Source organism: Dermacentor andersoni, chromosome 7 (assembly GCF_023375885.2).
Source record: "Dermacentor andersoni chromosome 7, qqDerAnde1_hic_scaffold, whole genome shotgun sequence".
Lineage (NCBI taxonomy): Eukaryota > Metazoa > Arthropoda > Arachnida > Ixodida > Ixodidae > Dermacentor > Dermacentor andersoni.
This window is the reverse complement of record NC_092820.1, coordinates 40,057,695-40,082,678: the sequence shown is the minus strand read 5'-3', so window position 1 is coordinate 40,082,678 and position 24,984 is coordinate 40,057,695. Positions and strand designations below refer to the sequence as shown.

Sequence of the window (24,984 nt, the reverse complement as noted above, 5' to 3'; positions counted from 1 at the left end):
GGCAGTTGTCCGCCAAGAGTTCGAAAACATGGGTCTTCACACCATCTGCTCGGCCCATCGTCCTGATACCCGCCCGGCTTCTTCGATTCCGCCACGTCCCGCATCTTCTTACCCACCATGTTCCCGCAACCCATCTGAATGGCGCACTGCTGACGACAAGCCCATTTGTTTCCACTGCCATCGAATCGGGCACATTTCTCGGCACTGTCGCAGTCGCTGGAGTTCCCCGACCCGGTCTACTTATGCTGCCTACTCTCGCCCCCCAGCTGGCCCTTCTCGTCCCTATGCCGCGCGCTCCGATAACGCCGCCGCTGATTCTCCCGCACCTAACCGCTCCTATTCTCGTTCGCCTTCGCCCCAACGACGACAATCTCGCTCTCCCCAGCCCCATCGCTCCTATTCGCCGACTCCCTTCGGACGCCGCTCCCAGCCGGAAAACTAGACGATGCAGCGCCTCGAGGTGACGCTGCATTGCTCCCTACGCCGCCAAATCCTCTACTGACGTTGCCCACTCATCTGAATCTTCTTGACGTGCAAGTCGACGGTGTTTTTGTGTGTGCACTCATAGACACTGGGGCACATTTGTCCGTAATGAGCGCTGACCTTCGTAACCGGCTCAAGAAAATTATCACGCCCGCCACGATGCCTGTTGTCCGTGTCGCTGATGGTGGAACAGCCGCCGTAATTGGTATGTGTACCGCCCGCGTCTCCTTCGCCGATCGCTCAACAATCATGCTATTCACAGTCATCGCTCACTGTCCCCACAACATCATCCTCGGCTTAGACTTCCTCTCCGCACATTCTTCTCTCATCGATTGCTCTGCCAGTACTCTCCGCCTCGACCTGCCTGTTCTGGATCCCGCTGAACAACACCCTACTCGCCTCAGTTCCGTCGACTTCGTTCGCTTGCCACCTTCGGCACTGACTTACGTTGACTTCGTGTCATCCCCACCAGCCCCCGACGGTCACTACATCGCGGCTTCTGTGCAAGACGTCCTCCTTACACACGGGATCACAGTACCTCACACAGTTTTATCTATTACGGCGAATTGCGTCTGACTGCCAGTGGTCAATTTTGGCGTGACGACACAAGTGCTGCCACGCGGGATGTCTCTGGCCCAACTTTTCTCATTCGAGCATCACTCTGTAGCATCAATTTCAGTAGACGACAATTCAGCCGATCCTCCTCTACCGTCGCAGTCGGCAACTTGTACCATCGCTGATTTACAGAAAATGATTGCGCCCGACTTGCCGTCCGAGCACGCTCGTGCGCTCTAGCGCGTTCTCATTTCCTACCAAGATATTTTTTACTTTAACGATCGTCCTTTAGCCCAAACAACAGCTGTCAAACATCGCATTAATACCGGCGATGCCCCTCCTATTCATCGCCGCGCCGCCCGTATCGAGTATCACCGGCTGAGCGTCAAGTTATTCACACCCAAGTTCGCAAAATGCTTGCGAAGAACATTATTGAACCGTCATGTAGTCCATGGGCGTCACCTGTTGTGCTGGTAAAAAAGAAGGATGGCTCATGGCGCTTTTGCGTGGATTATCGGCACCTTAACAGGGTTACCAAAAAGGACGTGTATCCCTTACCTCGGATTGATGACGCCCTTGACTGCCTCCACGGTGCTCGCTATTTCTCCTCTATTGACCTTCGCTCCGGCTATTGGCAGATTGCCGTGGACGATCTCGACCGGGAGAAGACTGCCTTTGTAACACCCGACGGTCTTTATCAATTCAAAGTGATGCCGTTCGGTCTATGTAAAGCTCCTGCCACTTTTGAACGCATGATGGACTCCCTTCTTCACGGTTTCAAATGGTCCACGTGCCTGTGCTACTTGAACGACGTGATGGTATTCTCCCCAACATTCGCTACGCACCTCGAGCGCCTCTCAGCTGTCCTGGACGTTTTTCGGCGAGTCAACGCATCGAAGTGCCAATTCGGCCATCGCCAGATTACCGTCCTTGGGCAGAGTGCAACCGGACCCAGGCAAGATTCATGCTGTTACGCACTTCCCTGTTCCAAAGTGTGGCAAGGATGTGCGCAGCTTCATCGGCCTTTGCTCGTACTTCCGCCGTTTCGTGAAAAATTTCGCGGCTATAGCACGACCACTAACCGAGCTTTTGAAGAAAGACGCCCGTTTCCAATGGGGCGATAACGAGGCCTCTGCATTCTCGCTTCTAATTGACCTTCTCACAACGCCTCCCGTTATGGCCCATTTCGATCCTTCTGCGCCTACCGAAGTCCGTACTGATGCCAGCGTTCACGGAATTTGCGCAGTACTGGCACAACGCCAGCGTGGCCCCGACCGTGTTATCGCTTACGCCAGCAGGCTCCTCTCGCTTGCGGAGCGCAACTATTCCATCACTGAGCGTGAGTGTCTGGCCCTAGTTTGGGCGGTTGCGAAGTTCCGCCCATACTTATATGGCCGACCCTTTTCCGTTGTCACAGACCGTCACGCGCTTTGCTGGTTATACTCATTAAAAAACCCTACAGGAAGACTTGGTCGCTGGGCCTTACGCATCCAAGAATATTCGTTCTCTGTCACCTACAAATCTGGCCGACTACACAAGGACGCTGACTGCCTGTCTCGCTACCCGGTAGACGAGCCTGACGACGCCGACAGTAGTACCGCCAACGGCATTTTCTCTGTGTCTGCCTTCGCTAACATCGCCGATGAGCAGTACCGAGACCTATCGCTGTGAGTACTCATCGAGCGTCTGCGCTCTACACCTACCGACGCATCCGTTCGCCGGTATGTCCTACAGGGCGGCATTCTGTACCGAAGGAACTTCCTCGCTGATGGCCCTGATCTTCTTCTTGTCGTGCCAAAACATCTACGACAGACTGTGCTCTTTGAGATGCATGACGTACCACTGCAGGACATTTTGGGGTAAGCCGCACGTACGACCGCGTCCGCCACCGCTTCTGTTGGCCTGGTCTCGCTCGCTCCGTCCGACGCTATGTTGCTGCCTGTGATCCCTGCCAGCGTCGGAAAACACCTCAGGTGCTACCTTCCGGTCATCTCCAGCCGATCACGGTCCCTGTGGAACCGTTCTTTCGTGTTGGATTAGACCTCCTCGGTCCCTTTCCCACGTCATCCTCTGGGAACAAATGGGTAGCCGTCGCAACTGATTACGCCACCCGATACGCTATCACGTGGGCTCTCCCTACCAGTTGCGCCACTGACGTCGCGGACTTTCTCTTGCGTGACATTATCTTAGTGCATGGCGCCCCGCGACAGCTGCTTACTGACCGTGGTCGTAACTTCCTCTCGAAAGTTATCGCCGACATTGTGCGTTCCTGCTCTATTCAACACAAGCTGATTACCTCATACCATCCTCAACCCAATGGCCTGACAGAGCGGTTAAACCGTACTCTTACCGACATGCTGTCCAAGTACGTTTCGAAGGACCACCACGACTGGGACGTTGCCCTTCCTTACGTCACATTTGCTTATAATTCTTCCCTGCACGACACCGCCGGATTTTCTCCATTTTATCTACTCTACGGTCGCGAACCGACCTTGCCCCTTGACACGGTACTTCCTCCTGCGGCGATCTCAACAACCGAATATGCGCGCGACGCCATCGCCCTCGCCGCCCATGCACGCCAGCTTGCCCGTGCTCGACTGACGGACTCGCAAACCACGCAGCAGCGTCGGTACAACGCCCGCCACCGTGATGTACAGTTTTCGCCTGGTGCACTCGTGCTCCTGTGGTCGCCCTCTCCTCACGTCGGACTTTCAGAAAAGCTCCTTTCGCGATACACAGGGCCCTACCGCGTGATGCGCCAGGTGACGCCTGTGACGTACGAAATTGCTCCTGCGAGCTCAACCTCGTCATCTACTCTGTCATCTAGTGATGTCGTGCACGTCAGTAGGCTCAAGACCTACTACACTGCTTCAGACTCCGGCCTTTAGTCACTCCGGGACGGCGCTTTTGCCGCCGGGGGTAGTGCTACGGGTAGTATTTCCAATGACGAAGAGCCGAGCAGTAAGAAGACGACGACGATTAGAAGCTAGCGGGGGCTGTTGCCTCTTGGCCAAGCGCAGCGTATTTTCTTGTAAATATACTTGTACATTGCTTTTCGTCTGCGTCTTCCTACGTAACAATATGTTTATTCATAAGGTGAAATCACAACTGAACCTATTTTAGTACTCCAGTTGCCTGGCCAGAGTATTACCTCTGTTCATCTTTATTGTCATGCTTTGTAATGTGTCAGCATTCTATGGCGAGTACCCCAGCCCGTCAAGCCAAAAGTGTAATGCCTTGTATCTTCACGAAAACACATAGTTTGCAAAGACATTACATCGTTATAACCGTGAAAATGTAGTTGGAAGCATTTAAGCGATAAGGAACAATTTCATACCCCCAAAAATATCTACAATGAAAATGTCCATTGAGATACGTAGGGCTCATTAGAAAATGCACGAGGTAGCGCATAGTAAATATAGGTCAACTGTAATTTTGGTGTTGGTTCAACCTGAAATTTGGGGTTTGGTCAACCTAGAATTCGGAAGTAGGTCAGTTTAAAATTTGGGGTTGGGCCAACTTGAAATTTGAGGGTGAGCCAACCTAAATTTGGAGGTGGGTCATCATGAAATTTGGGAATGGCCAAATTAAAATTGGGGGTATGCTTACGCTTACTTAGACAACTGCAGGGAAGATTGCATTTTTTAGAGCGCAGCTTTAGGAGCCCGTTCCTGTGTTGAGCGTCGCCGTCCCTCGTCCTACCTCGGTGCAACCGAACGAACAAACACAGCGAAGCGTGAAAGAGCGAACGTGGGAACAGGGCGTTAGCAGAGAGAACGTGAAGAGCAAAGCGGAGGAACCACCTTGAAGCACCGCGAGATGGCGCTCACATCCGTGCATCTGAGCCAGCGGAGGCGCCGACAAAGAAGGTGAAAAGAAAAAGAAAAGAACCAGAAAGCTCGCTTTCGCAAATAATGCTCGCTGCAAGCGGTTCCCGGTAAAGATTCCAGTTGCATAAGCTGCAGTTTCCGGGAAGCCACAACTGTGTGGCCCGTCTATAATAACGCCATGCGTCACGACTCTGCCATTCGGTGCGTTGATCGGTTCGATGGCTCCATATATTCCGAAATAAGAACACTTATAGACCTGTGCAGAAATTTAGCATTAACGAGTGTCGTAATCTTCAGTGAATTTTTTAAAGTTTATCTAGAGTACCTATGCACTCTTTGCATTTCGATGCAAAGAAATTTTTTTATGAATGAAATTGGTTTTTAATAATTACAGTGATATTCAAAACAGATTGATGTAATTTCTAATGTCGCCGACAAAATGCATGTCCTTCACAATAAAATAAATAAAATAAATAAATAAAATAAAATAAATATCGGGCCCCTCGGTTAACCCCCTTTCTTCTCGTTGATTACATAACGAGGGTCTCGAATCCGGAACGTTGACGCCTTCAGGTAGCTTATGTGGGTTAATTGACCAGTTGCCTTCACCCAAAAAGATCACGTTCTCGTGACGCCTGCGGCAAAAAGGACGTTCCACGTCCGTCGCCAAGGTCTATGAGTGGTGGCGCTGGCTAACACTCCCAGGGTTCTACTAGGAGCACATAAATACCCAAAAAAGTGGATGGGAAAAAAGCGCCGCGGTAGCTCAATTGGTAAAGCATCGCACGCGAAATGCGAAGGTTCTGGGTTCGGTTCCCTCCTGCAGCAAGTTCCTTTGTCATCCACTTTAACTTCGATTAATTTATCGTTTATTTATTTTCATTTATTAGGCACAAGTAACTTCCCCTATGTTGTCCTTGGTGTCAGTGTTTGTTGGCTTCTTATGATATGACTAATAAAAATCGGGCCGCTTGGTTAACCCCTTTTCTTCTAGTTGATGTCCTTCACAATGTTATATATGTCATACACATGTGAAGCGTGAGACAAAATGTTCTGCAGTGAGTTATTGACACCTAGTTTTTTAGCATCGAAACAACTCCTTAGAGGAAGGAATAAAAGATAAGAAGGCAGACATCTTAGCCAGTGCATACACAAGCTGGACAAAAATGTTCAAGCGAACAAAATTAATTAGGAGAGCGCAGATTTCAAATAAAACGGAAACATGTATGCAGAGCAACTCGATGCAGCGCATTGCAGCAACAGCCCGCGTGTTAAGTAGCAGAGCAACGCAATAGTGTTGAGAACAGTCTGGACTGTGGTTGTCTTCCCTGTCAAGGTGCAATTACGGATGCCTAAATTGGTTTTCTATACAAATCAGGACCTGGGCAGTCACATGATTTATTTCTGATCATGTGGCTGCCTCAGAAGTTTACAGTAAAAATGAAGGCATGTTTCCTGCAACGTCACTTTTATATTGACTTTGAACAGTTATTGAACAAATCACAGCCCTAAGGGCCTAGGTTAAACCGTGTCTGGTATTGTCTAACGGCGAGTGGAATTTCTTTTCCATTCCGATACGACAGTTGCCAAAAGGTCCATGGGTCATTGGGACGAAGTTTTCTGGCCCTGTATAGATGTTTGCGGCTATGTAAGTGATGACGAAGCAATTAAGTGAAATGAAATGCATATTTTTAAAAGTTTTCTCTCGCTTATTGATAAAATATACATATAGTGCTTCAGTTAAGTGTCTCAGCCTTCACCTAAACAAAGCGACAATTGTGCTAAGTACGCTCCGTAAGCCAATAGTTTTATGTTTTTATCTCTTAGGACAGCTTTAGATTGAAATATGTACAATTTAACGCAGCAAACTTATTCTTTCTTTGCATAATAATGATGGATGGTTCTATTTTCATTAAAACTACTGCCGCTTAGCTGTCTAAATCTTCCTTTAGATAACATGTTTATGGTACACTAGAATGAAACACTCGGGAACATAAGAACTTATAGTTAAAGTATTGAACATACGTGTGTTTTGCTGAGACTTGTACGCGTCGCAGAAAAACAAAGTAATCGATTACTTCTGTACGAACTTTTCATGTCATTGCCAATATACTGTAAACATAGCCAGTTGGCCTGGAACATTGAGAGCGTCCTCTGCAGGCCTTCCTACATAGTTTATTTTTACTAACTTTTGCTTTTTCAAAAATTCCATTGGTCGACTTCCCTCGTTTTTGCCGCGAAGACACCAGCAGTGACACTTAGAACGGTCTCGATGTGCCCGCTGAGCTGTAAGGCAGTGCTGCAACGTATGGATATCTCGCGCACAAGATCGCCGTTACTCGCCATGTGGGTTCTGCCGGGACTTAAAGACGATGCTCCCAGTTGGCGCATTGAAAAGGTGGAAAAAATTGTTTTAGGTGACTTTATGGCAATACCATCCTTACTGTCAGTCGCTATAGAGATATACGAAAACCGTTTCAGTTCGCCGACCGTTCTCTGGTGGAGAGTCAGCGTTAGGAAAGTCACATTGAGCTCCTGGGTTTGGCTGTCTTAACATGGCACTTCAGCGAGGCAACTGTGTGACACGATCTGAGGCGTTCTACGGTTATGCTTGCCCCCAAAATCTTGTTCTCAAAACTTGTTACAGATTGTCTTTTTAATGAAGTGACGAATTACATATGTTCGGTTACTGGGAAAAGCCATTGAATTAAAACGAGCGTTAACGAGTAAAAAAGAAATCGTCAAATTCCCAAGTTAGAAAGAAATGTAAAAGATTACAAGCGATTATTTATACGACATTCATTACTCACACGTCTGGTTGTGTTCCTGGTATTGTACTTTTCTACAATTTTACATAATTTGGATTATAAAAGAAACAATTCAATGAACGCGCAGAAGGCGCACTGACAGGCTCAATTTTTGTCGGTCAACACCGCATGAAGTTGAAGCAAGTTTATGCCTTATCCATAGTTTGCCATTTTTAAAGCTGTATTTACAATAACACTGCAGATGCTGCTTATCCGGTTTTTTATTTTCTGTTCCTTTTTGTCGTCTACTTACTGCATTCAGAGCTTGGTATATAATGCGTTGACGGCATGGAATAAAATTAGGGCCTGCACTTTGTATTATCTTTGATTGTAAATAAATATTCTCATTTGAAGAGTGTACTAAAAAGTGAGAAGTGCTTTACTAGCAATAGTATCTATATGAGCGTTCCATGATAGATAAGATGAGAGATGAACACCCAGATATCTTATTGTTGATGGAGAAACTATGGGCACGCTGTTTATTATGTAATCGCATAACACCGGTTTAACTGTAGTTCTGAATCTGATAGCAGCGAATTTATTAATGTTAATTTTGATTTGCCCCTTATGGCACCATTTACTGAGATGTCTAGATCATACTGAGGGTAAGAGGTGTCCTAACGGTTAATAGTTTGTCTGTAGATGACGCAATCGACAGCCAAATGTCTGACTATAGAACGCATGCCATTATTATTATGGTTAATATAAACTAAAAAAAAAACAAATTAGGCCCGAGCGCGGAAGCCTGCGGTACTGCAGATTTCACGTGTATTAAAGGAGATGAACGGTCATTAACAAAAACTGTATGCTACTGGTTGGCTAAAAAGCTGGTAATCTACCTCATTAAGCTCGCATCTGTGTTAAGACCTGTCAGTTTATGAATAAGCCGCAACACAGGAGCAGTGTCACGAGCCTTCGAGAAGTCTACAAATATGGCACCAATTTCAAGCAAAGAATGAATGGAGTGATGCAAGTCATTAAATAATTACAACAGTTGCGTTTTGCAAGTTCGATAATGTAAAAATCCGCGCAGATTGATAAAGAAAAAGTTTAAGAAACTTCGTTACAGCAGATGAAATGATGTGTTCAAGAAGTTTGCAACACGTGCTGCTTAAGGAAATTGGTCTGCAATTTGATTTGTTAGATGAGTCACCAGATTTAAATATGGGAATTACGCGAGCTTCTTTCCAATAGTTTGGGATGCACATCTTGCAGATAGATTGCTGAAAAATGGTGGCTAAAATGTGACGTATTGCAGGTTTGGACATTTTAATCAGTTTAGGGCCGATGCTGTCAGTACAAGGAGCCGAGTTAGTTGTAAGACGAGTTAGTGGAAGTCGAGTTGGTGCGTTACTCACCAGCAGGCGTAGCCAATCTTGTGCTTTTGCTGTGCGACCTCGGAGCTCGTCTCCAGGATGGCGGTGATGTTTCTGTTGCACTGGTGTATCTTCGGTCCGATAGTGTTCATGCATACCACGTACTTCAGGTAGTCTGCGACAATACATCAGTATGATGATCGAGATTGCACAGAAAGACTATACACTAATGTTACTGAAATTCTATATAGTACTTCTTCCAGTTTGCTTGACAGTACAGCAGCACCGAAGAAGCTTTTTCAGGAGCTCTTGATAGCCTAGGCTACAACAGATTACTTTACGTTCTTCAGGTAGTCTGCCGGAAGTAAATATGTATTAATCAAGAATGAATAAAGAAGAGGGGCCGTACTATTATTCGTGATATTTTAAGTGTTGTAGTTATCTTTGCTTTTTGGTATTGAGCACTGAAGTCGTGGTTCAGAGGCTTGGATGCTACCTATGATGAACTGACAAGGCTAAATAGGCCGACAAGGACTGGATCGCGTAACTTAGGTTGTGACATGGCCATAACGCTAATCTATAGATCACGGTACATTGGTGTAAAGATTGCTTACAGAAAATATTAGTCTAGTTTTTATTTTTATTGAACAGCGGTTGAGTCATTAGATATGGTATTGGGTATGAATTACTCATGATCTCAACAAATAATCACCTTGTCTTTTAATGCAACAGTTTGAAACGCATGTCAAGTGCACTGTCACATTGGAAGTGAAAAAGGCGACGATTTATTTCACCGAAACCGGACGTGGGCGTCTCCTGGCACCAGGCACTATTGACGTGCACACGCGCTATGTGACCTCACTGCTTAAAACTGAGTCTATTCAGCACTGGACTTTGCAAGAGGGAAGAGCTGGTTATCCTAAGTGTCCAAGAGAAGTGCATATTTATAAAAGTCCATTTGGGAGCTTTCGACGACACAGTCAATGCAAGTCTTTCAATTTCCGCACTCGCCTAAATTTGGTGCACTCTTGAGTAGTTTCTAATTACATGTGACGGCCTCTTTCCCTTTCAGTGACGTGAACAGTCCCTTTCATCTTGTCAGAAGTGACACTGCACTTGCCCCACAATATGAACAAGCCGCTTTAAAGATGATGTAATTACATGTTTGTGGTACTATCGAGCCAGTCAGGGTACGTTCCCTAATTACGTAGTCAACCGTTACCTAAAGAAGGAGCAAAAAACGTGCAAAAATTTTTTTCTTAATCCTTAAAGATCAACATGTGATCCTGGTCTTTAATATAGGAGAAAATTGGGCAATCTCAGGTACAATTAAAATGGATTTCAGAACAATGCTCCTATCGAAAGTCGAGCCACCGCACAGTATTAGAGTAGAGTATATTTATCCCAACAAAAATGTACGTTTACGTAAGTAAGTGGTGGAGATGGTGGGAAAAGTGCTGCGTGACTGTTTCTTCAATGGCCTCATGTTTCCTTGAAACCAAACAATTACAGCATTAATAACTCAAGTGACAGAACGACAGTTGCAAGTGTTGGAACTCGACTGCACTTCTCATGAAATACTCACACCTGCATTCTCAATGTCGGTCGTTGAGCCGGCTTCCAACATGTTCATATCACGTAAGAACAATGCTACGCTATTAAAAAATTTATCCATGGGGCGACTTTTATTTACCATCTCGTATCGGTTTGTTAGGTAAGTGCATCCTACGTGAATTAAAGACTCGGTGAGGAAACTATTAACGTAATTAGCACTGCTTGTTTGTGCTCATAACACTGCTTACACAGAACATGTGCAAGCAAAAAATTCAAAGCAACACCTCCGAAATTACGTGAAACCGTGTATATAACTCATTACAGATGTACCACATTCAGTGATAAAACCATCAAGGTATTCAACCCTGTATCAGGTATGAGATTGAAGTACACGCCAGAGTGATTCGCAAGAATCATTTCGCAGAAAAAAAAATTGTTTATGACATTTGCAAAGCCAAGCCTTCTTTGGCATCGAATTAGTGTTACCGATAATAGATATTAAATTATTCTTTATTCTAGTTAGAGCGATACTTAACTATGTTCTAATGAAACCTCTCACTTCTGAAGTGAAAGATCACATTTGAATGAATGAATGAATGAATGAATGAATGAATGAATGAATGAATGTTGATTTGACAGAAAATATAAAGATCTGTATAAGAGTCTAACAAAAAGGCACGAGTGTCAGTCAGTTTCCAATTAAAGAAAATGCTCAAGCACACACGATAAGCAAACTACTTCAAGTGAATAAATCTATTGTAACTTGAAGGCACATGTAATGCCTGGAAGAAATGTTGAATGCTATTTGCAGTTTCGAAGTAAACAATCATTTTAGAAGCGACAGCAAATACACATTAACTTTTTTAAGATATGCCTATAGGTGGTGATTCGTTTACAATAGTGTGTATGGAAGGTTGATAATTTAGAATATCTGAAACAAGGAATGATTGATTTTGCATGCCGTAAATTGTCCGTATCTTGCTTTTGTTCTATGTTATGTACCTCGTGTTATATTTGTGTTCTTTGGGAAGCTATTTCCTGAACAAGAGGCTTTTAATAAGCCTGATATCTTGAAATATTGCAATGGCTGTTTTTTGTTAATAAGATTTTCTATTGTTAATATGCTATCCTTCTTGAAAAAAGGAGCAGAGTGGCGTCTACAGGGCGTATTCTGAATTATACGCATCATGTGTTTCTACAAGTTTAGTAAGATATCGGTATTAGTATTCGTCGTGGTAAACCATACAAATAAACAGTATTGGAGGCGAAAATGCACAAGGCTATAGTACAGTTGCTTCTTCAATTGAGAAAGTAAGAGACGCTTTAATTTATTAATAATGCCGATGGACCTTGCAATGCTAGATTTTATTCTGTGGGCATGACTGGACCAGTTTAAGCTTTCTTTTTTCAAACGTAACACCAATGAACCTATGGCACGTAGAATGTAGGATGACTTCATCACGCAATTCTATTACTATGTTATGATCAATACACTTGTTACGAAGCCGAGAAGCAATGTATTTTGTCTTTTCATTGTTTATTTCCAACTTCCATCCTGAAACCATCCTGAAAGATTACTGAGCCAAATATTTGTTTCTTGCTGGAGACCAGATACTTTATGACGAAAAATAAAGACATTAGTGTCATGAGCATAGATGGCTATGTCAAATGTTAGAGGCGTGTTTGTAATATCATTAACCTTTAACAAAAAATGAAGCGGCCCAAGAATGGTCCCCTGTGGGACAGTACATTTGATGTTAACCGGTGCCGACTTGGAATGACAGATGTCGGCGCACTGTGGTCGGTTCGCTAAGTAGCTTTTGACTAGGTTGGGAACGGTTCCCCTTACCCAATAATCGTTTAACATTTCTAATAAGATATCATGCTTAATGGAATCAAACGCATTTTTGAAGAGTGGAAATATTTAATCTGTATATAGCTTCTCTTCAGTGGGACGTATTATTATTTATTTGATGTGTAGCAGCACCGTTTCGGTGCATTAGAGTTTTCGGAAACCGTACTGTTTTTCTGTTATAGTATTATTTCGGGTGCAGAAATTTAAGATTCAGTCCTTGTAACCTGCTCTATATATTCCGGAAAAATTGGCAGAACTGAAATCGGTTTGCAGTTCCTCATGTCGTTCCTGTATCCCCCTTTAAAAATTAGCTATACTGGTGCAATTTTTTATTTTTCGGGAAATTCACCAGTACACAATATTAAATTGCGCGTGTATGACATGGGTTTGTTAATATGCATCGCCATAGGTTTTATTGGCTCTGCCCTTATGCCATCCACATCACATGCTGTGGGATTCTTCAACATCAAGAATAAACTATTTATTTCCGCTTGAACTGTCGGTGCAAGTAGTAGTCACCTGCTCATACTACACGGAATATATGACCTATATTTTGTGCTATCAACGTTGAGAGATCAGATTCACCGCATTTTAAGAAATGTTGATTTAACTTATCCGCCAGTGAAGTCCCTGTGAGTTAGAATACTTTATCAATGACCTCAAGAACGATCAAAACTGCTGGTCTAATTAAAGTGTCATCATTATTAAGTATTTCAAGCACACATTGCACTGCCTACAAGCCACACTTAGTACATTTCGTAATTTGAATATAAGCGACCTGTACCTCTCAATGAAGTTTGTATTTACATGTGGTCATGCTAAATTTGCTCATGTTAACTCGCGCATTAACACGACACGTAAGGAATGCGCACAAGGAAATGCGCTGTAAAACATGGTTATAGTCAGCGGTAATTTAGAGAATCCTGTGCCAGGATAGATTGGCGGCTCGTGCACGTGCCTATCATAGAATGGCCACAACACTCACTAGCGTGTTGGGGATGTCCGACGGTGCACTTCTCCTGAGTTACCGCAGTGATGCCATCAAATATGAGCTGCACCATTCCCTTGGAGATGCCGTTGAGGCAGTTCTTGATGTAATCCTGTAGGCACTTGATGTCGTTCTCGTCGGACCTGCGACATTTCCGGTACAAATTATGACCCTAGTACATCTGACACAATTAAGAGACGGGAGCGCGGTGGCATGCATCAGTCCATGTAGGGTGCTATTTATTGCCCCTTTCGCGCATAAAACATCTTAGCTGTGAAATTAAGTAGATATGTTTACGTTGCGCTACAAGCGGAGGGCTCACCTCAATACTCCACTCTTAGTGAAGTCCTGCATAACGTCCTCGGTATAAGCGTTATATTCTAGGTTCGGTCCAGACCACCGCATATAAGCGTTCTATAAAGCGAGGTCATACGTGTCAAAACGTGGCCTACCCGCTGCTCACGGATGTATGCGGCCAGTGAGCAAACGCAAGGTTTATATGAAGCTCTGCAAATTTGACGCCCAAAAAGCGTGTTGACGCGTTGAGAGGGTGCTTCGAAGCAAAAGTTGAAGAAGCGGTGAGAGAGATCCTGCGAGGGGGAAAAATAAGCGAAAGGCAAAATGAGAGATCGAATAGACCAAGGAAGTAGTCGTCGCCTCTGTACGTTGCTTTGATGGTGGATGACGAGGAAAGACTGCACCGGCCGGGAAGGAGCGAAGCATTGCGTGAGCACGCACTATGGTCATATCTTTGCACCGGCAAACTTACGCGACGGTGTTCGTGTTGCGAAGTCTTCTGCCTGCGTCGATGAACGCACTCTGTGATCTCAGTGATGTTATATTCTACCAATCTTACCATAAACTGCAAGAAGCGAGTGCGACTTCGACAACTCATCGCAGTGCGATGGCCACGGTGGATCGACGGCCATGTGCGCTGGACCATCGGGCCCCGGGAGTGCGTGCTGTACAGCTGCGAACCAGTCTCAATTCGGTAGGTTGATTTTTCTGTACCATACTACTAAATGTTTAATTCGTGCCACTGCATTACTATGAGTCAGCAGATAACGAGATGTTGGTGATTTAAACATCTGAATTTGTAGTGCTAATGCGGACAGGCGCATAGAAGTTTTGGCGTGTGAACGAGCTATAAGTGCACGCGTAGTTCCGTTGTGATTTGCTCAAATTGCATTACTGCTGGCGGTATTTTTCTTGCGTATACTGTCGTTAAAATTTCATAAGGGCTTCCGTTTTATCACTCCTCTAGTAATTGCGTGTTTCTAACCTTGAAATCTCCCCCTTTTTTATCCCCTTCGTTGACTCGGCGAAATGAATTCATTGCATATCACAGGTTGAGTTTGTGGAACGACGACTCCATGCTGAACAGCTTTCTGGTGTGTTACGCATTTTCGTCGGTGTAATGTGTTGATTTGCGCGGGCTTCTGGCTTTCCTTTTCAATGCGTCGAGGTCACTAGAACTCAAAGCCCAATGCAGCTCGAAGCTTGCTGAACACGAAAACAGCCATTTAACTCCGGCGACGCAGCAGCACCAAAGTGTTGGTTTGCGCTAGAAGGAGCATCTGCCACAACATCTCTTGGAGAGGAGCAGTACGTCAGTTGCTTGCAGAGGCGAAGTTCTATGCCACTAGCAAAAGTTCTACGGCGCGATATCTCACGACCAGCTAGCACTTTCATGCTCTATTGCAGACTGAGAAATCTATGGGTTTGAGTACTTGCGTCGTTTCATAATCTTTTCAGAAAGCAACACTGTATTGCAAAAGAACTGTAAAAGAAGGAAAACATATAAATAAGTTGGACATTTTGCTTTGTGTAGACGTGATTGCTTTGTTGTATCGATTTACGGCTATGAGGTACCCACTATCCCAAAATACGCCTTAATAAGACCTTTCATATGAGCTTTTGTTTCTCAAATTATCACGTGTCTGCAATTTCTTCTTATTGTCACCTAAATGTATCTTTTTTTGTACACAGGATTAAAGCAGGGGGGTTGACACTAATAACAACGCCACCAAAGATAGCAGAACCCCTGCTCTCCAGTGCAACTATACATTGGACCACAACACTGGCAAGCGAAAATAAGGCCCAGAACAGCTGTTCATTGCAATGCGCAAAGATCATACTCGTGTGGTGATGCACACGAAGAAAATGGCGATATTTTGCCAGCATGAAAGTAGGGTGGTGCGCAGAAAGAGACAAGTGTTTACAATACTGCTCGCATGCGGGTGGCATTGAAACACTTGCACGAACTGTATTGTGATTACAGCTAGACGAACATTCAAGCGCTCTCACCCATTTATGCTCATTTCACAAGAGTGGGAAGTCACTGAATTTAGGCGAGTGTAAAATGAGCGCCAGTGCAGGTGAATTCCAGTAAGTGTAAACGGCATAAATGAGTGCCCCTCAGCGCCAACTGACAATGTGGGCCAATTGGTTCTTACTTGCAAGTGTGCAGAAATACGGCTGCGAAATAAACAATAAGGCCAGGCACACTGACTTGATTTCGAAGTCGACAAGTATATGTAAAATGTGTTTGTGCAGAATGTGGAGAACACAGCTGGAGCGCATTTCGCTCGCTTTAGTTGCTTGCTCAGAGCACTACGTGCGTTCGTCGATTGCCATGGCTTGAATACTTCGTTTACACTGTGCATGTACTTATTGTATTCTGACTAAGTAGAAATGGAATTTGGTGCTAATAATTCCAGTGACATTTCAAACACAGTGCTGTAACCTCAAAGGTCGGGCACATTCGCATGTTCACAATTTATGCGTTATGCACATGTGAAGTATGTCATACCGAATGCTCTGCTTTCGGTAAACGAATCACCACCACCTAGTTTATAATGTTAGGATGGATAGCTAGTTGAGCATGTTTTAATGTGAAAGGCGGCCTGACAATGACGGACAAAGACAAAGGTACGTACATAAAGGACACCTTTTTGTTTACCTCCAACGATGTTTAATCGGGAACAAACGCCACTATTTTATACAAGGAGCACTATCACAGTTCATCCGTGCACATTCGCATTCTGGTAATGCAGTTGTGTTTGCGATAATAAGATTGATGCAACACTCACGCATCTATTACAGGCCTCAATGATCCTTTTCGCCTCAATTAACAATCTAATGCATTTGTCACGGCTTCTGGCTACCACATTGCAGGCCTAAAGATAAGGCTAACATTTGCAATCTCTACAATAATTTCCAGGCAGCCCTCTCTCATTTCCAACATCTTGATGTTGCCTCGGCGCATCATTCAGGCATTCCTAGCTTCACCTCACCTACTTTCTACCACACGACAAAAGAACTTCATAAGCGAATCCTGCTCGAGAGTCAACGTATATTTTCGTGATTTGTGAAACAGGCTGGTGCCCCATGATAAACGGGTTGGTTATTCTGCAGAGCCCTCAATGCTTGCACGGGGCAGAAAACACCACCTTTACATTAGCTCACTTGGTAGTCTTCTTCAAATTATGCAACATGTGGTGTATGTAAGTATGACGGCTACCGTTTCTTCTTCGCAATGTGGCTCCTGGGCCAGTTGGCGGATTTGAGACTTCTTCAGGATCTTTTCTCCTACGGAAACTGGCACAAGTTTTGGGTAGCCTGCCTCTTCTAGTCAATCAATCTGCTTATGAAAACTTCCCGCAGCTACAAACGTACAGGACTTCTTCAGAGCGTTCAGTAGGCACATGTTAGCAATGTTGCGTTTGACTAGCTTAACCATATTTTCCGTCGTCGTCTTCGTGTCGTTAGCATCAGATAAGTTTTATAATGCTGATAGGTGCTCTTAGAGGAAGGAGGAGTAAAGAAAGGAAGACAGGCAGGTTAGTCAGTGTAAATACAAGCGACCTACTCTGTGCTGGGAAAGGTTATGAAGGGAATGAAATTAAACAGGGAAGCCGACATTTAATATAAAAAGGGGAAAGAATGGGCCCACATCAATACGATGAAATAAACTTTAGTAACATCCCTCATGTAAAGAAGCAGGACAACGCAACGGTGTTGAGCACAGTCTGGACATTGGCTCTCTCTCCAAACAAGGTGCAAATAAGTGCTGTTAAGTTTGGTTTTCTAGCCACACCACAATGAGGGCAGTCACATAAAAGAATACGGATCGTTATGTCGCAGGATCAGAAGTTTACGGTTAACATTGAGACCTGTTTAGTGCAAGATCACTAATATATTCGCCTTGAACAAAACATAGCCCTAACAAGGCAACGGTGAAACAGCTTCTGGAATTGTTTAACATTCAGTGGAATTTCTTTTTCATTCCAGGTACGACGATCGCCTAGAGGTCCAGAGTCATCAAAACAGATAACTCTGGACATATACGAAAAATATCTGTTGTGTTTGTGATAACAAAGCAATTAAGTCAAAATGAAACACATATCTGAAAAGGCTTTTGTTTCTCTTGCTTGCAATGTATACATAAAATACTTTACTTGCATCTCTCTGTGTTCACCCAAACTCGGCGGAGTGTGCTCCGCAGGACAGAAGATATATTATGTTGCTTGGCTCCCAGAGAAGTTATTCAATTCAAACACACGCATTTTATTGCAGCACTTTTAATCTTTATTTGTTCATACTAGTCATAAATAGCTATGTTTTCGTTAGTTAAGAGCACTTTGCTGTTCCTCATGAGATGACCTATCTATAGAAAATGGGACCTTACATTAAGTTTGGCACGCATGTGTGTCATGTTCCTGATATTGAAATTTCCTGTTATTTTACATAATCTTGCTTATAAACAAACTTTTTTAATGAATGAGAAATTGATGGGCTGATAGACTCGGCTTTTGTTGGTCACAACGTCATAAAGTTAATGCAAGTTCATGCGTTATGCTTTATGCACATTTTAACAACTATAGGGGAAAATACTGCCTGTCTGCTTTAATATTGCCTGTTACAACTTGTTTCTTTTTTACTTATATAAGTCCTTCTTCTTCGTTAAGAGCCTACAGTGGCACTATGCTGCACAATTTGTTGTATTGTAAATAAATAATTCCCCTTTAAAAAGTATGTTCTGTGCCTAAGTCTGCATAAATGCACAGCATGCTTTCAGATTAAGTGCACAGATGAAATGGACATTGTGCTAAAGCATACTTCAAGTGGTAGGAGAAAAGCTTCTCATTTTAATAACTGTATATGGGCGAAGTTGATATTACAAAGGCAGAGAGACTCAGCTAATGTGCACGATACCTGAATGCGAATTCAATCTCTCTTTCAAGATAATTAAGTATGTGACCATGCAGTCCATCTAACCTGCTTGCCACCACTTCCTGGCACGCCTAACTCTGCCTGTCACTCGGCACAATACCATCGTGCCTGCTTAATACAGCGCGTCGACTTTAATAATCTAGCCACGTTGTTCTTTCTTTACATATTGTCATAATTAAAGTAATTTTTGCATGAATACGGCTCGCCTTCCACACCGAGAGTTGCTTGCACTCCAGATAGAAGGAAGTGCTCATTGCGTTGGGGCTGATTACACAAATGTTCCACAAGACAACATGGTCAAATCGCGGTTATTCCAGGTTCATTTTGATTCGGAGCCATCGACTTGCAAGGATACGAATGGAGCTGTTGACAACATCGATACACCGGCAAAATCGTGCCTGTTTATGCATTTTCGAATAGCTAAATCGTTCTTCTGACGACAGTCGGCGCGATAACCCGGTGGCAATAGAGGTACGCCCCCCCCCCCCCCCCCCCCCCTGTCACATTCCGACGGATATGCAAGAACACTTGTGTTTCGTTTGTGTGTGTATTAAATAACCCCAGGTGGTCACAATTAATCGGGAGCTGTCCATTACTGCGTCCCTCGTAATTCACAGCAGTCTCGGGCTGCTAAGTACCACAATATAAATTCTTTAACCACACCTTGATTTATTTCCGCCCTTCCTTATTTTAACATCAACGGCACTGCAGGTAATGGCCACGGTAGCCAGCCGGAATGTCACCTGCGCCCGGCAGGTAAAGAGGATAAAACAAGCTAGCGTGTCCAAAGCAGTGAAGCTTCCCATATTTGCAGCATAATTAGGTTAGGCTCACGAACGGAGATACTGAGGCGCCTTGCTGCTTGAAAATGAACACTGAATCCGTAACTGCAACGGAGCGGCATAAAAGGCATGGTTCGAGAGCATTTTTTTACGTACTCACAAAAGTTATATATGTCAGTCTTACGGACGGAGCATCCCTGTTGCGGCCCGCTAAAGTGAATAGAACTATTCGTAGGTTCAACAAGCTTAGACGTGGCGGCAAAATCCCGCCAGCTTATTCGACGTCTCAGAATAGTGTAGCCGTATTGCCGTTATACCGTCGAGGAGTCGCAACTTTGAAGCAAGTGCAGTCATCTATAGCTGCAAGTGTGCACATTGGCGGTGGATCATATTGATGCTTGTTACGAGGTTGAAAGTTTCTCGGACAAAGCCAAGTTCCCGGTTGAACAGCGACTGCAGTGAACAATCCGCAGGATAGTGAATGAAGAAAACAATGAAGAAGAAGATTCGCCTCGAGAAGCAGTTTGCTTTTAGTGCAGCTTCCATGCTTCGTAATCTTACCACTTTTAGCCTCTCCACCGCACATGACAGCTGCTGAAAGCGGTAGTAAGCAACTTGGAGTGAACCATTTATAAGCGGCGAAATTTTTATCTACTTCCGCATTATACGCGTTGTTTTAAGCCGGAATTGACTAGGAGTGTAGTCAAAATTTATTTACTAGTTTCAAAAGTAGCGTCATTGTACAGTTAGAATTTCAAGGGGTTCTGTAACGCTGGCGAGATAGCTTGTCGGGGGGCACCAAGGGCGTCATCACGATGTAGCGATTTCCGGCAATGGGCGTGATGTCAATCTGCGGCACTTTAATCGCTGTTAGAGAAAGCGTGCCCAAACCGAATGTTCAGCCACTCGTCAGAGCATTCGCAGGCCTGACGAGGAAGCACACCTGCACTACCTTTTGTGAAGAAAGGCCCGCCTGTGCCTGTACCGACGTACACCTCACTACTAGAGCTCTGAGCGCTCTGAGAAGGATCAAGGAGCTTTGAAAAAAACCAAGCGAATGTGTTCTGAGTGGCCAATTTTGATCATCCGAGCGTAAGGCGTGCCACCGGAGCGCTTTGGCGTGCTGTAAAACGATAGTCGAATGTACCTTAAATGGGCTGTCACAGTATAGCAGTGGTGGTGGGAATTCTGAATTCTCAAGAAGGTCGACGTTCAGCTGTTCAAGCGAGGGAACATGTCAATGGGGCGGCTGCCCATTCCTCCAAGAAGTAGGCAGGAAAAAATTATAAAAGGATCTTTATATGCAAGCAGACGTGTGCATCACAGACGCTAGAACATACTGCATACCCCTTTTCGGCGAAACCCAAGCTAATGTCCCTTTAGTCATGACCGGCTCTATAATTCGAGTTCAGCCACATGTAGTCCGGAAGCTCCTTGTGCCATCTCGGTTCCATTCTGAGGGGGAAATTGGGCTAGCTGGTCATTTATGGCGCACTGTTATTAGTATTGACGTTCGATAAATAAACGTGGCACAAGAAGCGTTGATTAATATTGCGAGATAATTTTACAAGTCTTCCAAAATCTGTACATGGAAGCATGTACAACTGAGGGACAATTGAAATACGTCAATGAGCTCAATTTTTCTTCTAGTTGCAACCACACGATGACAATAGGCAATGAAGCCAGGGAAAGCATAAGGGAAAACAAGTGTTTTGCATATATAGAAATACATAATTAAATACCAAGTCAAATTATTCTTGAAGAGATGACAACATACCGCGGAGAGCTTAGATTTCTTTGTAGGACTGGCACACAGCAAGAAGTGAGAGCTCAGTGCTACGTGCTGAGAGCGAATGACAAACAGCACATGAGGGAATGATGAGAAGCATACATCAATATTATTGTGCAAGTACATTTTGTTACACTTTGTTATTAAGTACACTATTTGGGCACATTGCTGTGGGAAGTGTTCTGCATAGCTAAGTGACTGGGATTGAGAGGAACAAACTGAGATGTGCAGGAGATGTAATCCGTAAGATGGTTTACTGATGGTAAATTAGAGTTTCAGAGCTGCTGCCAAGATAGGGAACTGCACTCGAGGTGGACAGAAAACTGGATTATGTGATGGAGTCTGAAAATTTTCAGGTGTAAGATTATGTCAGCTGGCGCAAGAAAGGGGTAACTGGACACCACTGGGAGAAACCTGCGTCCTTCAATGGAGATAAAATAGGGTGCTCTTGATAGTGGCCGTGATGATGATGACAGTGATGAAGACCTGTGCAGTGGAAATATCTCCGAGGGGAAAAAGTTAAAAATAAAAAAAAAATCTGTGACCTACTTGCAAGTTTCTGCGAGTTCCTGGGCGCCAACAGGTATGTGAGGACCACTGGCGAAAAAGAAGAGGCTCGCACTGCACTTTTCCATTGTGTCCCGGTCACAGCCCAACTTAGCAGCCCGACACAATGTCGAGGACAGCAGGACGCAGGCCACCAGAGCTGTTTGAAGAGAGCGTTAGAATAAGACGTCTCGTTCGGCGGTACGACAGCCATGTGCACTGGCGACCGTTATCCATTATGTGAACGGAGCGCGGGCGTTCTGGATATCTGAAATATTGGAAGCCAGCTTTTGGCGCTATTAGGAGGACTTGCACAAGATGGGTGACTTTCCGCTGAAGGCGGCATTCAGACGTCATTAGGCTTGCGAATAGCGACGATGTATTAAAGAGGAGCTGTCGGCTAGGATAGCGAGACAGGCTCTAATGAACCTGCTTTAATTCTACTTCTAGAGTATAGTTCGCCTTCACATGTTGGCCAAAGAAGATGTATGGGCAAGCGTACTTGCAGAATTTTGCATGTTCTCTATCGCGATTGTATCGGGGCATGAATATTTCATTAGCGGCGCTTATTTAACCACAAGCACTGCAAACATTTTCCGGCTAACACTCGGACACCAATGAATGGTGTGTTTGTTTTGGTCGCACAATTTCGGCCATTCGCCGAAAAAAAATTAAATAAACGAGACTTTCAGTTGATGTCAGCGTAATGCGAAGAGTTTACGAAAATGTAGAGAGCGGTTGTTATAAATGATATACCTGCTCTGCAGCGCACTGGTAACGCTTTGGCAACGTTCCACTATACGGGCTTCTCTCTCTCTCTCTCTCTCTGTCTCTCTCTCTCTCTCTCTCTCTCTCTCTCTCTCTCTCTCTCTCTCTCTATATATATATATATATATATATATATATATATATATATATATATATATATATATATATATATATATATATATATATATATATATACACAATTCCGCTCCTTAATCGATTCACTTGTTACTGGTGCAAGTGCCTCCGCGTTGTAGCATTACCTAATTACGAAGACGTTGAAGTTGGAACTGCGATCGGCAAATTAAAATAAACGCTACATCATGAAAGCAGAGACACACGAACCTTCTAAAAACAGCTAGCTCCGCTGACCACTTTTGAAGGCGCATGCAGTTTTTCTTGCGAGAAAGCAGAGTTACCCTTGTCGTACCGTTTGCTTTGTAGTTCAAAGTAGTTATTTTTGACCTCCTTTCTCGGGAAACGGCTTCATTGATAGTGCTATCCAGACGTCGAATAAGAACTTAAATATCGCTAGCACGATTTAAGGCGTCGTATGAGATGTCGTAGTCCTGTCTACTACATCTGTTCTACTCTGATAATGTTTCGCGTACTTAAAATGGCGAATGCTGTATGTATGCGGTTTCAGATCTATCGCTATCTAGCGTTTTGGCTATCTGATGTCGATCTTGGCTTTCATATTTAAAACCTCCAACACTATATTGTAGCGTTGCCAACACTTTACCCAGGCTATCACGCGCCTACATAGCGCCACACGGGCCGCACCGGAAACACGCGACGGGTTCTACAACCAAATGTTGATTGAATGATTGACTGATTCATTGATTTTATACGTCTCACGACAGGGTAAGGAGAGGCGGGTGGAAATGCTCTTCAAACGACCGCTTGAGAGTCCTTCGCCCTCTTTGTCAACAATGACAGCCGCTGAAAGACAAAATTACTGCAGGAACTCAATATTGGACTTGTCAGATAGTGCGTAAGCATTATTTGCAGTCGCTCAAGTTTCGCTCATGCAACGGAGGAGTTAAGAATACCGTGACTCACTGCGCCGATGATGATGCGCTGCTGCAAGTATTGCAACGATATGTTGCAATTACTAAATTGGTGAACCTAATTAGTCGGAAGTAATCTTATTAGTTGTAATTAATGAAATCTTAAATAATCTGAATAGTGGATAAGTAATGTGGTATCAATTAATCTTCATTGCTTTATTCTTGACTGACCTTAACTTATTTCGTAATTATTTTAATGAGGCTTAAGCTATCGTAATGGTAAGCGTTATAAAGTTTACTGATGCATCGTTAACACATCAAAATTACGCCGAATTATTTTTGAATACGATAATTATTATTGGTTAGGCTGAATTACTTAACATCAATTATTCTTGATTAGTGTAACTACTTGACCTTAATCATTCTATGTAGTTTTACTGTTTTTGATAAACTTCAATTATACATCATTATGTCTAATTGATTTCATTGTAATTAATCTAGATTGTGCTTCCTTAGATTCATTAATCTTACGAAGTCTTAGTTACGCTTAACTATATTCTTATAAATAATATTCTGAGATTTCTATTTGCCTTAATTACGCCTAATGTGTGTTCAGTACTCACTACATATCGTTATAATATTAAATAATTGTAGTTACGTATACGTAGTCATAAGCCAATCTCATATATACTACCATTGAGCCCCGTGTATGCCTACGGAGCGCGTCGTGTCAGGCTTTACACACAGGGGGAAGGACAGATTTCCGAGGAAAGTAGCAATTGAACGCTTTCGCATTAAACAAAAATCAAATGGATAATCCCTGAACGGAATCTGCGCAAAATATGCGTACCAATAATATGGAAGTCGTCGTAGTGCTGAATGGGTTGAGCTTGGCAATGATGCATATGAGGGTTAAGCTGATGTGGCACACGTAAATTGTTGTATGTGCATGAGGGGTAAGAGTAGAGAGGTGCACATATATACTTTGACGAATATATGCATTTCATACCGCAACAAACATCGCATAGTAATACCCAAATTTTGCCAGTTCTCGTTCGGGGAGGTTCCGCTTAATTTGTTTGCGACATTCGTGGAGCAATACGACTGACTCATTAAAGCCGTCATAGGCTGCGGAATGACGCATGCGCCTGCATGCGTCATTATTACACAAGTGGCGCATCCTCTCGTACTGGGTCGCCTTCAGCGACCGTACACGCTCACCGGTCGTTTGTTTACCAGGGCGTCCCATACTGCTTGCTATCCACATCTCAGGATAGCCTTACATACATCTGGCCTAGATGCAGTGCCCCTTTTCTACGCATTGTGTATGGCGAACGGCCAAAGCGGACCGTCTAGTAGAATGTTAAGGCGGCACGCCTATTGTTATTGCGGACGATGGCTCGCTACTCACTCTATTCCGAATGGCAGCTATCAACCGCGCATACGAGGAACTTAAACTGGGCATTCAC

General features: G+C 44.0%; 1 protein-coding gene across 1 annotated transcript in view; it reads right to left on the bottom strand.

The window, feature by feature from the left end:
- LOC126535312 (uncharacterized) overlaps window positions 1-22,014 on the bottom strand; it is a 30,020-nt gene extending 8,006 nt beyond the window's left edge. The window contains exons 1-3 of the mRNA XM_050182210.3: window positions 21,744-22,014; window positions 13,386-13,531; window positions 9,034-9,166 (exon numbers count right to left, since the gene is read on the bottom strand). Coding sequence (XP_050038167.1) covers window positions 9,034-9,166; window positions 13,386-13,531; window positions 21,744-21,829 — 365 coding nt within the window. The 5' untranslated portion in view covers window positions 21,830-22,014. The remainder of the gene's footprint in view (window positions 1-9,033; window positions 9,167-13,385; window positions 13,532-21,743) is intronic.
- Between the last annotated feature and the right edge of the window lie 2,970 nt (window positions 22,015-24,984).